The sequence below is a fragment of the Salvelinus sp. IW2-2015 genome, linkage group LG11 (assembly GCF_002910315.2).
Source record: "Salvelinus sp. IW2-2015 linkage group LG11, ASM291031v2, whole genome shotgun sequence".
Lineage (NCBI taxonomy): Eukaryota > Metazoa > Chordata > Actinopteri > Salmoniformes > Salmonidae > Salvelinus > Salvelinus sp. IW2-2015.
The window spans coordinates 39629773-39643036 of NC_036851.1; the positions used below are offsets into that span (position 1 = coordinate 39629773).

General features: G+C 42.0%; 1 protein-coding gene across 1 annotated transcript; it reads right to left on the bottom strand.

Moving 5' to 3' along the window:
• Positions 1 to 10210: 10210 nt before the first annotated feature.
• Positions 10211 to 13264, bottom strand: LOC111970780 (achaete-scute homolog 5-like). The gene is made up of 2 exons (XM_023997535.1): positions 13077 to 13264; positions 10211 to 11520 (listed from the first exon to the last, which is right to left on the bottom strand). The coding sequence occupies exon 2, from the start codon at positions 11299 to 11301 to the stop codon at positions 10642 to 10644; it is 660 nt and encodes a 219-aa protein (XP_023853303.1). The 5' UTR covers positions 11302 to 11520; positions 13077 to 13264; the 3' UTR covers positions 10211 to 10641.

The window sequence follows — 13264 nt, forward strand, 5'->3', positions numbered from 1 at the left end:
GCGCCTTGCTAGTGGGTGAGAAGAGAGTGGGAAACCTATGCTAGTGGTTGAAGAAGGAGACCCGAGTTGCGCGTTTAAAGCCTAGCTGTGAGTCGAGAGAGTGAGGGTAAAGCCTAAGCTAGGGGGAGAGTGGTGTCAAAAGCCTAGCTAGTGGTGAGAGACGTGTAAAGCCTAGCTATGCGTAGAGACGTGGGTAAAGCCTAGCTAGTGTGAAGAGTGGTAAAGCCTTGAAATAGTGGTCTGAGACAGGGTAAAGCCTAGCAGTGGTGAGAAGTGCGTTAAAGCCTTGCGTGGTTTGAGAGAGAGTGGTTAAGGGCCTAGCTAGTGGTGAGAGAAGATGAGTAAAAGCCTAGCTAGTGTGTGGGAGTGGTAAAGCCCTAGCTAAAGGTAGAGAGTGCGGTAAAGCCTAGCTAGTGGCTCGAGGAGAGTGGGTAAGCTCAGCTAGCAGTGTGGAGAGGGGGTAAGCCTAGCTAGTGAGTGAGAGAGGGGTAAGCCGAGCTAGGTTCTGCGTAGAAGATGGGGTAAAGCCCTAGCCTAGGAGTGAATGAGAATGGGTAAAGCCTGCTAGTGGTGAGAGAGTGGGTAAAGCCTAGCTTATGTGACGAGAGTGTGGTAAAGCCTTAGCATAGTTGTGAGAGAGGGGTATAGCTTAGCTAGTTTTGAGAGAGACTGGGTAAAGCCTAGCTAGTAGGTGTTGAGAGAGCAGTGGGTTAAAGGCCTAGCTAGTGGTGAGGGAAAGGAGTGGTAAAGCCGTAGGCTAGTGGTGAAGAGAGTGGTTAAGGCCTACTAGTGTGAGAGCAGTGGTTAAGCCTAGCTATTGTGGAGAGAGGGTTAAGCCTGTCTAGTGGTGAGACAGGCTGGAAAGCCTACTGTGGTGGAGGGAGCCTATCAGGTGAAGATGGTAAAGCCTAGCTTAGTGGTTGAGAGAGTGTAAAGGCCTAGCTAGTGGTAGAGATGTAGCCTGTGTGTGAATGTGGTCTGCTAGCTAGTGGTGAGAGAGTGGGTAAAGCCTTGCATAGGTGCGTCTGAGAGGTTGGATAAAGCCGTAGTTAGTGTGAGAGAGTGGGTTAAAGCCTAGCCTAGTGGTAGAGAGAGTGGGAAAGCCTATGCTAGTGGTGAGAAGTGTGTTGTAAAGCTAGCTAGATTTTGAAGAGAGTGGTGTAAAGCCTAGTAGTGTGTGAGGGAGAGTGGGGGTACAAGCAGGTAGTGGTGATGAGAGTGGGTAAAGCCTAGCTAGTGGTGAGAGAGTGGGTAAAGCCTTGCTAGTGGTGAGACAGTGGGTAAAGCCTAGCTAGTGGTGAGAGAGTGGTTAAGGCTCTTGTGGCCTATTTTCAGACGGGTGATGATGATGTCTGATCATCTTGATTATTATTGTGGTTATTGCTGAGTGAGACCAGTGGGTGGATGGAATGTACAGTGCATTCGGAAAGTATTCAGGAAAGGCACACACCGGTCTATATAAGGTCCCACAGTTGACAGTGCATGTCAGAGCAAAAACCAAGCCAAATGTTCGAAGGAATTGTCTGTAGAGCTCTGAGACAGGATTGTTCCAGAAGGACAACAATCTCTGCAGCACTCCACCAATCAGGCCTTTATGGTAGAGTGGCCAGACGGAAGCCACTCCTCAGSAAAAGGCACATGACAGCCCGCTTGGTGTTTGCCAAAAGGCACCTAAAAGACTCTCAGTCATGTATTAGCTTTGTTATTTATGAAACATCTGCGCATAGTTGTCATGGCGTGTTGCTTGTATCGCTGGTAAGAGCAAACATGAGATTATTGTGATATATTTACTAATGCTTTGTTGTTCCACTATTGCCCCGTCAATGCACTGGCCTTAGCCTCTACGCCCAAAAACGTTGGACGTCTGGGCACTTACCTGTAGTGTGTTTTATTCAAGCATAGTTTCACTGTCATCCATTAGTGGTCACTTCTCTGGCCAGCTACTATCAAATAGTAAGGGGATAATTGTCTTGGTTTCCTCCCAGATTGCCCCTAAAAGGATAAAGAATGCATTCTTTCAGAGAACACCATTGTGTTCGTCAGAGTCTCATCTTTCCATAGAGTGATTAGATTGTAGAACAAACCGTTTGAACGCTACAGACACAAGTTAGCATATCGGCAGTACCAACTTCAGACGAGTCCTGTAACACTCGTAGGGGTCGTAGAGCAAAACGGAGAGCACGATCGTGTTCGTCATCTTTCCATAGAGTGGTTAGTATGTAGGCAAACCATTTTCATGAGAAGACCAATTTTCGGGATGTCTCCTGCTCTGACAAACAGCATTGTAGCTCTGCCACTTTCCACCGCAGATGCGGAAGGCCGACATAAGCGGATGTGTTGGATTGAGACACAGCCCATACAAAGAAAAGGATATCCCTAGTTTAAGGCCAGGCACCACACCCTATTAATGATTAAAAAACAACAACATCTTAATCATATCAGAATCAACATTTACCAGTTGAATGTAGACACAAATTATATACTTTTTTGTATTACAATTTTTCTGAAAACATGTATTAAAATATGCAAATGAGGCAATGTCATAAAATATGCACATGTTTGTATACCATGCAAATGCATTTTTTCTGGACACTGGATGAAGTCAGCCTAAATAAAAAATAAATACTAATTTTGTTAAGGATGAGGGACTTGTCCAGAACAGACTGTGGATAAATACTTTTTTCCATCTTTCTATCTGTAAAATACTAAAGAAATGCATTTTTGGTGCATTTTTCCAAATAAAATTTCTAAAATAGAAAATGTATAGCATATCAACAATTCCCTATGGGCAAGTCTGGAGAATATATCTAAGGATAACCAGACAAAAGAAGGTGAATGCAGATGCTTCTGAAGCTGAGAAAAATGAAGTTGGCAGGTGGGAAGAGTCTGACTTTCAGGAAATGGCAGTTAAAGACAAGGACACTGAATTAAGATTACCAAACGCCAAAAGCCTATTTAGACCCAATCACCATCACTTCAAACTAAGTTACTATATGTAGTCCAGTCTGTAACATTCTCTATGAAATGGACTTTGAAATTATGTGTAATTCAATGTAGTGAGCCTTGAAATTATTTATGTATATCCATTTTAAAGTGGTTAAAATTCATAAAATGTTTAATGACGGTAGTACGATCAACTAAAGAAAATATACATGTACATTTTTGACCTTTTTATGTGTACTTTTTGAAAATACCAACACCAATCAAAATTGATAGGTAGTGTAACGGATGTGAAATGGCTAGCTAGTTAGCGGGTACGCGCTAGTAGCGTTTCAATCAGTTACGTCACTTGCTCTGAAACCCATAATGTTCCCGGGTTTTCCGCTTGGCTCTGCAAGCGCGTGGCCTTTGTGGAGCATGGGTACGATGCTGTCGTGGGCGACCCCGTTGTTGATGTGTGCAGAAGTCCCTGGTTCGCGCCCGGTATGGGAGGGGACGGTTTTAAAGTTATACTGTTTACATTGATGCTGTTTGACCCGGATCACTGGTTGCTGCGGAAAAGGAGAGGTTGAAGGGGTGAGTGTAACGGATGTGAAATGGCTAGCTAGTTAGCGGTACGCGCTAGTAGCGTTTCAATCAGTTACGTCACTTGCTCTGAAACCAATAATGTAGGGTTTCCCCTTGCTCTGCAAGCGCGCGGCTTTTGTGGAGCGATGGGTAACCGACGCTTCGTGGGTGTACTGTTTGTCGATGTGTGGCAGAGGGTCCCTGGTTCAGCGCCCGGGTGGGGCGAGGGACGTAACTAAAGTTATACTGTTACAGTAGCATGTGGTGCCTGGTCGTACACAGACAGATTTTGATGGGATTATTTATTCTTTTAAAAGTTGCATCACTCCACTATTCAATGTCTTGGAACTATGGGGGTGCTGGTTCCGCATTAGCATATTTTGTGTCTCAAATTAAATGCCTCGTGCTAAATTGCCTTGATCGTACAATATGTCATATTATTGGTGGTATTTTATTGGATAGAAACACCTTCTAGTTTTCTATAGAAGTTGGCAATTTTGTCTCTGAGTGGTACAGAACAATTTCTACAGCACTTTTTCATGACAGGGTTCAGATTTCCAGAAATTTTTTACCTCTGATCTGGAGTCCTGTTTTAAGGGCCGACAGTGAATGCTATGAAGAAACCGACACTGCCACGTCTTCCTCTGGGTTGTCTGTACGTACATCACGGTTTTTCAATTGGAATCGATGGGTACAATTCACAGCCATTATATAAAGACCAAAAATGTATAGAGACCTTGCCCTTTTTCGTTCGTGTCGCTTCTGATATGCGTGAAGGCCATTCGGACTTGCTCGTTCCAACATCGTTGTCTAATCCAGCAATAATTTCTCCGGTCCATGTTTTCAGTCGTTATAGTTGTTTAAAAACATTCCTAATGTTATTGTTATTTGCAACCGTTTTATAGCAATTTTATATATCCGTTTTAGCTTGGCGATCTTTTGAGTGTTTAATTTATGATTTGTTGTGCACTTGAAACTTCTTGGACACGTTTTGGGGGTGTCGGTTCGCTTGGTGGTGGACAATCTTCGCAAGAAGAGGACATCTATCGACAAAAAGAACGTTTTATTGAACAATAGAACAGGATACATCTGCCCAAGAATCTGATGGACAGAACAGCCTCGCAGTAGGCAATTTTTATTTAATATGCAAGTAAATCGTGTTCTCTTCTTCTGTGCGAATATATTTTAAACGCATATTTAGCCATTCTTATGGTTTTGGTATAGCTTCACTTGGCGAAACCCTGTATATGAAAAAGAAGGATCCATTTTTTCTAAAAATGTTAAATCAGCCGTGTGCATAAGAACTAATTTGTCTTCGATTCCTGTCAACCCAGAATATTTAAGTCAATGTATATGATTAGCTTTCAACTTAAAACTAGAATCCACTCTGATAGATGACGTCGAGACATTATTGAGGCTTGATTTCCTAGTATCTTTTGTGTAACACGGGTTTTGATGCGACTAAATATGCAACCTTTCGACAAACTGTATATGTATATTGTAAAAATGATGTACAGGAGTGTCATCGGAAGATATCCTGAGAGGTTAGTGAAAAAATGTAATAATATTCTTGGCGGTGATAACGTTATATTACCGCGCTTCTTGGTGGAATGCGAATGCTCTGGTAAGTTTTGCACAGGGTGTGGTTATGCTAACTTATCGATTTATTTGTGTCCTTTCGCTGAAAAAAAAACGCTTCAGTATAAAGTCTGAAATATGGTCTTGAAATCACAAGAACTGTGGGTCTTTTCCATTGCATGACTTTGTCTATTTTATGAAGTTTTATGATGGTAAATTGCGTTTCATACAACGTTGCTCTATCTATAATTCTACGTCGTTTGCGATGGCGGATTATCGATATTGGTAAGGACCTGTGAATTTCTACCTCTGAAATATGCACTTTTTTCTACAAACAACTATCCTATACCCATGAATAGTTTATCAGACTGTCTCGTGCTATCTGCAAACGTTTTTTCTTGGTTAAGGGATAATTGGCAATTATCGTAGTGAGCCGAATTGTGATAGCACCTGAAGGAGTAAGAAACTGATGGAGTTGACATAAGGTGGGTGTTTGTGCAACGTGTTTTACTAATTACGATTCACATATTTTGTCTTCCCGTAAACATTATTAAAAAAGTCTGAAATGTGGCTTATCACCAAGTCTGGTAATTCTTCATCTGGTGTCTTGGGATCTTGTGATTTAATTGTATCTTAGATGCTATTCTACTTTGAACTGATGCTAGCATGCTAATCAGTGTTGATGGGGGGTTCCGGGGTGCTGCCCGACCCGGGGTAGAGGCTCGTTAGAAGGTTAAGGAAATTAAACCACCACATGGCAATGAATATTGGCGACCAACGTGGTTTTATATTCACCTTTAAATGGAAAGTCCGTGGAGGGGAAAGCTAAATTCCACCTCTATTCTGCACAGGGCCTAATTCATTATATCTATGTGGTGTGTATTTCTCTATTTATGCATTATCTCCTCACATGGTTTACACTGGCATAAAGGGTGTGAGATAGCCCTCAGCTCAGACTCTTTATTGTAGACCTAGGGTTTTGTTATCATTGTCACTTCTCATTGCGCATGCTGTGGATGCTTCAGCTACTGCTTAGCAGTATCAGTAGTGACTATTTAGATAGCACAGGTGGCTATACGTAGCCACCATTGCTCGCTAAGTGGGTTTTTGTCATGTTGTTATGTAGTATGTGCATGTATGATACACTACATGACCAAAAGTATGTTGAACATCTCATTCCAAAATCCATGGGCCAGTAATATGGAGTTGTTCCCCCCTTTGCTCGCTTTAACAGCCTCCAATCTTCTGGAAAGGCTTTACTAGATGTTGGAACATGAGCTGCGGGGACTTGCTTCCATTCAACCACAAGAGCATTAGTGAGATTGTTCGGGCACTCGATGTTGGGTGATTTGGAGGCGCTCGGCTCGCAGTCGGCATTCCAATTCATCCCAAAGGTGTTCAATGGGGTTGAGGTCAGGGCTCTGTGCAGGCCAGTCAAGTTGTGTAGTAGCTTTGCTAGCATGCATCAAAAAACACTGTGCATGTCATGGCTGAGCTGTGCTGCTCTGCAGCAGTCCAATGTCTGCTCTTCTCTCTGTCTGATGTTTTCTATTTATATAACCATATATGCTTTCTATTCCAAATCTCTGTTAGGCAAATTAAGCCTACCTTTATCAATGGTCCAATAGCAGGGTGTCAGTTCATCTTGGGAGTCAGGACCCTTTGGCGTGTAGTCTGTTTAGGAATCTATCTGACCGCTACTCTTCATGGCCTACAGAGCAGCAACCAACAAGCATATCATAGAGTATCTCTTCTCTCTCAGTAGCTCAAGTTTGAGTTTCACGTTTTAAAGTAATGGTGCTGGGTTTACACAGACGCTTTTCCAGAGGCAGTCTGTATGATGGCTTTTAAGGGTTCTTCATTTTAAATATACTAAATGTTCCATCCCTTAATCTTTGCATGATCTCTCAAGTTCTGGTAATTTCCTAGACACCCACATGTTAATCATATTCTCAGATTTATTACAAACAATGGATCATTGGTTTTAATCACTACAATTAACACTGCTTTTTTAATGTTATACTACCTGCATGCCAACCACCTGGCAAACCTCTGTTCAACATTGATGCTGGCAACAATGACAAGATACTGGATCTCATCATGGCTCCGCTTCCTTCGCCAGCGCTGCAGACTAGCTCTGAGCTATAGACATCTCACTTCAGCATTGGCGCTGCTAATGCTTCTCAATCGGTCCGATGTGCCGATGATCCTCAACTGCTTACAAACATTTTGTCATGACTTTCAGCCCAGGGATCCTGGAGTGGTTTTGCTTCTCTCTTACTGCATTGCAATCTGCTACATAACACTAGCTGTATATATAGCTGCAGATGGTTGACTGGGTTCACGGGTAGAATATTGTCATGGACCAAGATGACAGCTCATCTTGCCTCAGCGAGGGCACTGGCCTATGCGTCACATGAGAATTAGCCTACTTGTAGTTCTGAGAAGCCATCTCGATATGGTGCGATTATCACTGGAGGACCATTAGGCAGAAGAAGAGGCAATTGCCTCTGGCCTCACATCAAGTGGTCTCATTAACTGGGCCCCACCCCCCCAAAAAAATATTATAATAGTAATGAAATGAAAATGAAAAAACACATGCAATCATGTAATAACCAAAAAAGTGTTTAACAAATCAAAATATATTTTATATTTGAGATTCTTCAAAGTAGCCACACTCAGCCTTGATGACAGCTTTGCACACTCTTGGAGTTCTCTCAACCAGATTTATGAGGTAGTCACCTGGAATGCATTTCAATTAACAGGTGTGCCTTCTTAAAAGTTAATTTGTGGAATTTCTTTCCTTCTTAATGCGTTTGAGTCAATCAGTTGTGTTGTGACAAAAACAAATGATAGTCCCACTAAGCGCAAACCAGATGGGATGGCGTATCGCTGCAGAATGCTGTGGTAGCCATGCTGGTTAAATATGCCTTGAATTCGAAATAAATCACTGACGGTGTCACAAGCAAAGCCCCCCCACACCATCACACCTCCTCCTCCATGCTTCACGGTGGGAACTACACATGCAGAAATAATCCGTTCACCTACTCTGCATTTCACAAAGACACGGAGGTTGGAACCAAAAATCAAAAATTTGGACTCATCAGATCAAAGTACAGATTTCCACCGGTCTAATGTCCATTGCTCGTGTTTCTTGGCCCAAGCAAATCTCTTCTTCTTTTTGGTGTCCTTTAGTTGTGGTTTCTTTGCATCAAATCAACCATGAAGGCCTGATTCACGCAGTCTCTGTGAAGCATTTATTGCGCTGCAATTTCTGAGGTACAGTTAACTCTAATGAACTTATTCTCTGCAGCAGAGGTAACTCTGGGTCTTCCTTTCCTGTGGCGGTCCTCATGATTTCAAAGTTCTTCAAATGTTCTGTATTGACTGACCTTCATGTCTTAAAGTAATGATGGACTATCGTTTCTCTTTGCTTATTTGAGCTGTTCTTGCCATAATATATATTTTGATGTAGAAACTATTTTTGGTTACGACATGATTCCATATGTGTTATTTCATAGTGTTGATGTCTTCACTATTATTCTACAAAGTAGAAAATACTACAAATAAAGAAAAACCCTTGAATAAGTAGGTGTGTTCAAACTTTTGACTGGTACTGTACGTATTTTTTTTAAACTGGAAAATCAAGTTTTGACTGCACTGCCCCTTTAACTTAACCAATTGTAATTAATGCCTATACTTAACCATCAAAACTCAATGTTTATCCCCCCGGACAAATGTCAAATATTGACTGTGTCAAACCATGAGATCTTATTGGAATTATTGCCYGTGAGATCTACACTACAGTTTAAAAGTTTGGGGTCAATTAGAAATGTCCTTGTTTTCTAAAGAAAAGCAATTTTTTTGTACATTAAAATAACATCAAATTGATCAGAAATACAGTGTAAACATTGTTAATGTTGTAAATTACTATTGTAGCTGGAACGGCTGATTTTTAATGGAATATCTACATAGGCGTACAGAGGTCCATTATCAGCAACCATCACTCCTGTGTTCCAATTGCACGTTGTGTTAGCTAATCCAAGTTGATCATTTTAAAAGGCTAATTGATCATTAGAAAACCCTTTTGCAATTATGCTAGCACAGCTGAAACTGTTGTTCTGATTAAAGAAGTAATAAAACTGGCCTTTAGACTAGTTGAGTACCTGGAGCATCAGCATTTGTGGATTACAGGCTCAAAATTGCCAGAAACAAAGAACTTTCTTCTGAAACTCATCAGTCTATTCTTGTTCTGAGAAATGAAGGTTATTCCATGTGAGAAATTGCCAAGAAACCGAAGATCTCGTACAACGCTGTGTACTACTCCCTTCACAGAACAGCGCGAACTGGCTCTAACCAGAATAGAAAGAGGAGTGAAAGGCCCCGGTGCACAACTGAGCAAGAGGACAAGAGTGTCTAGAGAAACAGATGCCTCACAAGTCCTCAACTGGCAGCTTCATTAAATAGTATCCGCAAAACACCATACTCAACGTCAACAGTGAAGAAGCGACTCTGGGATGCTGGCCTTCTAGGCTGTTTCCAGCTTACAATAGTAATTTACAATAATAACAATGTCTACACTGTATTTGTGATCAATTTGATGCCATTTTAATGGACAAAATGTGCTTTTCTTTCAAAAACAAGGACATTTCTAAGTGACCCCAAACTTTTGAACGGTAGTGTAAGTCAACAGTTGCCACTCTTATGACTCTTACTATTTATGGTATCAGTTCGTGCTCTATCATGTCCAATGCTTTGTGCAATATATGTGAAAGGCTTTGTACTGTATATATACATGTAGAACCCAAACACAGCAACCAAACATTTGTGACAGGCCCCTAGTCCGTTGCCTGGCTACCCAGACGCATTGCTCCGGCCAAACGCCATGCGTACGAACGTTTCGCAGACAAATTTAGTTTGAGTCATCAGTCAACTAAGTCTGAGGAATGAGCACAATTATGCCAAACTATTACAACTAATTAGACAATTAGATGAACACTATTATAAATACTGTTTAACCAAAACTATTTTTTCCTCTCAGTATCAGTTGTCCCGTTGTAGAATCTGTTTCTTTTCCAAGACTATGTGTGTTAAAAAAGGAATCAAATGTCTTTATTTCCAGTTTTTTCACTCAATATCACACTGAAATTCCCAAAAGATGTCATGTGCTGTAATAAAATGAACGACAGCATATTTTGATAACAAACCATAATGTGTCGCTACGGTGATCAGTTTCTCATTTCGAAATACAATAAACATTGCATACTTACTGAATTCATTGCTCTCAGAGATTCAGGTGTTTATCTTAAAATCAGAAGTGTATTTTTTTATACATAATCAGATTTACAAAGTGGTTTGGTACAACATTTTAGTGTCACAAAACAATACACATTGCCAATACATAACACAGTATCAAGCAGAAAAGTATTACATTATTTATCTTTGTGCTCAGGGTGTGATGTTGTGGTGAGCAGTCCTTGGAGAGGGGGGTACTCACACCCTTTCTACAAATGTCCATCCACAGTCCCTCAAACAAACGACACTACCCATAATCCCCTAGGTCCCAGAGCCCTCTGTCTCCCCACAGTCTACCCCCGGGGAGATACTGGAAGAGTGTGAGAGAGAGCGAGTTGACCCGCCATCGCTGTGTCCCGAGTCCTCTGTCCTACATTGAGCAGAACTGGGGCTGTGGCATGCCTGTTCCTCCTCATGCCCCTCTCTCCCTTTCCCCTGCCCCTCCACCAGACCCTGCAGGTATTTAATATGACGAATCGCTGCCCTGAGTGTCTCCACTTTACTGAGCCTCTTCTCACTGGCGCCCCCTGGCAGGTGGTCCCTCAGCTTGGCATAGCCCTGGTTCACACACTTTACTCTCTGACGCTCCCGCTCGTTCCTCTTCTGGAGAAACGCCGGCTCGAAGGGGCATTCGTACACCCCGAAGCGTCCATGGTGGAAGGGAGATAAGTATGGGAGCAGGGTGGGGCCTCCGGGGCCCCGGAACGAGGCGTCATAGAGGCCTCCAGGATCCATGGTGGTGGGGTAGAGGAGGAAGGGCACMGTGTGGGCCAGAGGGTCAGAGTGGAGGTGGTGGGAGTGGGAGTGGGTGCGGTTCTCAGAGTGGCCACTAGAGGGAGACAGTCCATATGGCAGGATGCTGCCTCTGTTAAGGTAAGTGGGCCGCTGATCTACGAATGGGTGGGAGAAGGCAGCACTCATGTTGATGGTGTAAAGGAACAGAGAGAGATAGAGATCCTCTTTAGACAAATTGATGGATTAGGAATCGAAGAGGCAAGTTAGTGAATCACTTTGTTTTGTTGTTTCCTCCGCTCGTGACATCCAGTTTTCTGGAGAACTTGTTCTCCTCAAGTGGAAGGAGAAACCAGGTGAAGCTTCATCATCAAACACTCTCCTCTGCTCTCCTCTCCTCTTGTAGATCTGTGGATGTGAATTAAGACAGGATGAAAGTTTAGAGCTTATTTAAATGAGACACCTTCATCAAACAAGGGACTTTTTGAGGATAATGATGATTATTGCATGTATTTAAAGATGAAGTGAGGCTATATAAACTTCAGAGGTAAGGGATTAGGTAGCTGCAGTTGAGGATCTTTTCAGTTCCTTGAAAATCTTTATTTTTTTATTGCAATGAGAGTATGCAAATTCTGGACTACTCTGGCTTTAATCTACTTTGACTTTTTTGTAAATCAAAAGTCAATTGTTCTGAGAAGCAACAATGAACATCACATGAAAGGGTTAATATTGTGGGCGGAACTGTAATTTCCCTCAATAATCTTAAAATATCTTCTAATCCCTCTCTCCCTCCTTCTCTTCTTCTCCTCCCTTTCTTTCATTCTCTTCTCTCTCTCTACCACACAGATAGAGAAAGAGAGAGAGAGAGAGACAGAAAGAGACAGAAAGAGAGAGAGAGAGAGAGAGAGAGAGAGAGAGAGAGAGAGAGAGAGAGAGAGAGAGAGAGAAGAGGAATTCCCCTCTCTTTAAGCCAGTGTCGGGTTTCCCAAAGACAGTGGAACGTCTGCCAAAACCACTTAGGCATTTGAAAGAGAGGGTTATTGTATACAACATTGACAGTTGTATATGTCTTTTGAAGTAACAATTTTAAACACACACACACAGACACACACAAGCACACACCACCCCCACCAGATAACACTGTATCTTGAAGTACTAGAAAAAAAACAATCATCAAGAGGAGGAATCATGTATGCTGAGTCTTTCTTTGCATTCAAAGTATGCTGTATCGCATTAGTGGAAACCAAGATTGTTRTCAGGGCTGGGCTGGTTTTGACGAGCAAAAGTGACTTTTCGTAGCAGGTTAGGAGAACTTACACAGCCGGTTAGGAGAATTATCGTGGCAGGTTAGGAGAATTAGGTTAAGGTTAGGAAAAGGGATAGGGTTAGCTAAAATGCTAAAATTGTCCCTGATGCGACTCAAACATGTCTAGCTACAACCAGGTCTGCCCTGAGAACAGTCTTGGTTTCCACTATTGCGATGCTGCTCAAGGTATTAGGATTTAGATAGAATAGATGGAATACAAGCATAATTACAATGTCTTATAATTCATAAGTACAATGGCATTCATATAATCTGAAACTCTATTATGAATAAGAATTATCTATCTATACTCGCCATCTATATATACCTCTATCTATATACTATCTACATTCTACGTATTATCATAGAACCGAACATAAGATATCACATTAAAGCATAATGTACAATGCAGCCTTTTTCAGTCCATTGAATTTAACTTACTGATATAAAAGACAGAACAAATAACATATATTTACTGTAGATATTTAGGCCTACTGTGGATATTTACTGTGTGGCCACACAAACACCTCTTTATCCTGCATCCTTTACATGTCACATGACACAGTTCATTGAATTTATTTGCATGGACTCGTACATAATGCAAAAAGTCAAATGTGTTTCCTCCATTGCAGATGTGTTCATTCTACTCTCTCCATCTTACCTTCAGATGAACAGATGAGACTCGGGTTCCTCCACATTTAGTACCTGGCCTCCAGGTGCTCAGGGGGGAGACGGGAAGGTCCTTAGCCAGCCTGGGGTAGTCTCTCTCTGCAGTCAGGACCTCAGTGCGGTCCCTCTCAGGTATTCCGTGGTGGTGTGGTCTCTGTAGTTGTGTGTCACGTGGAAGGT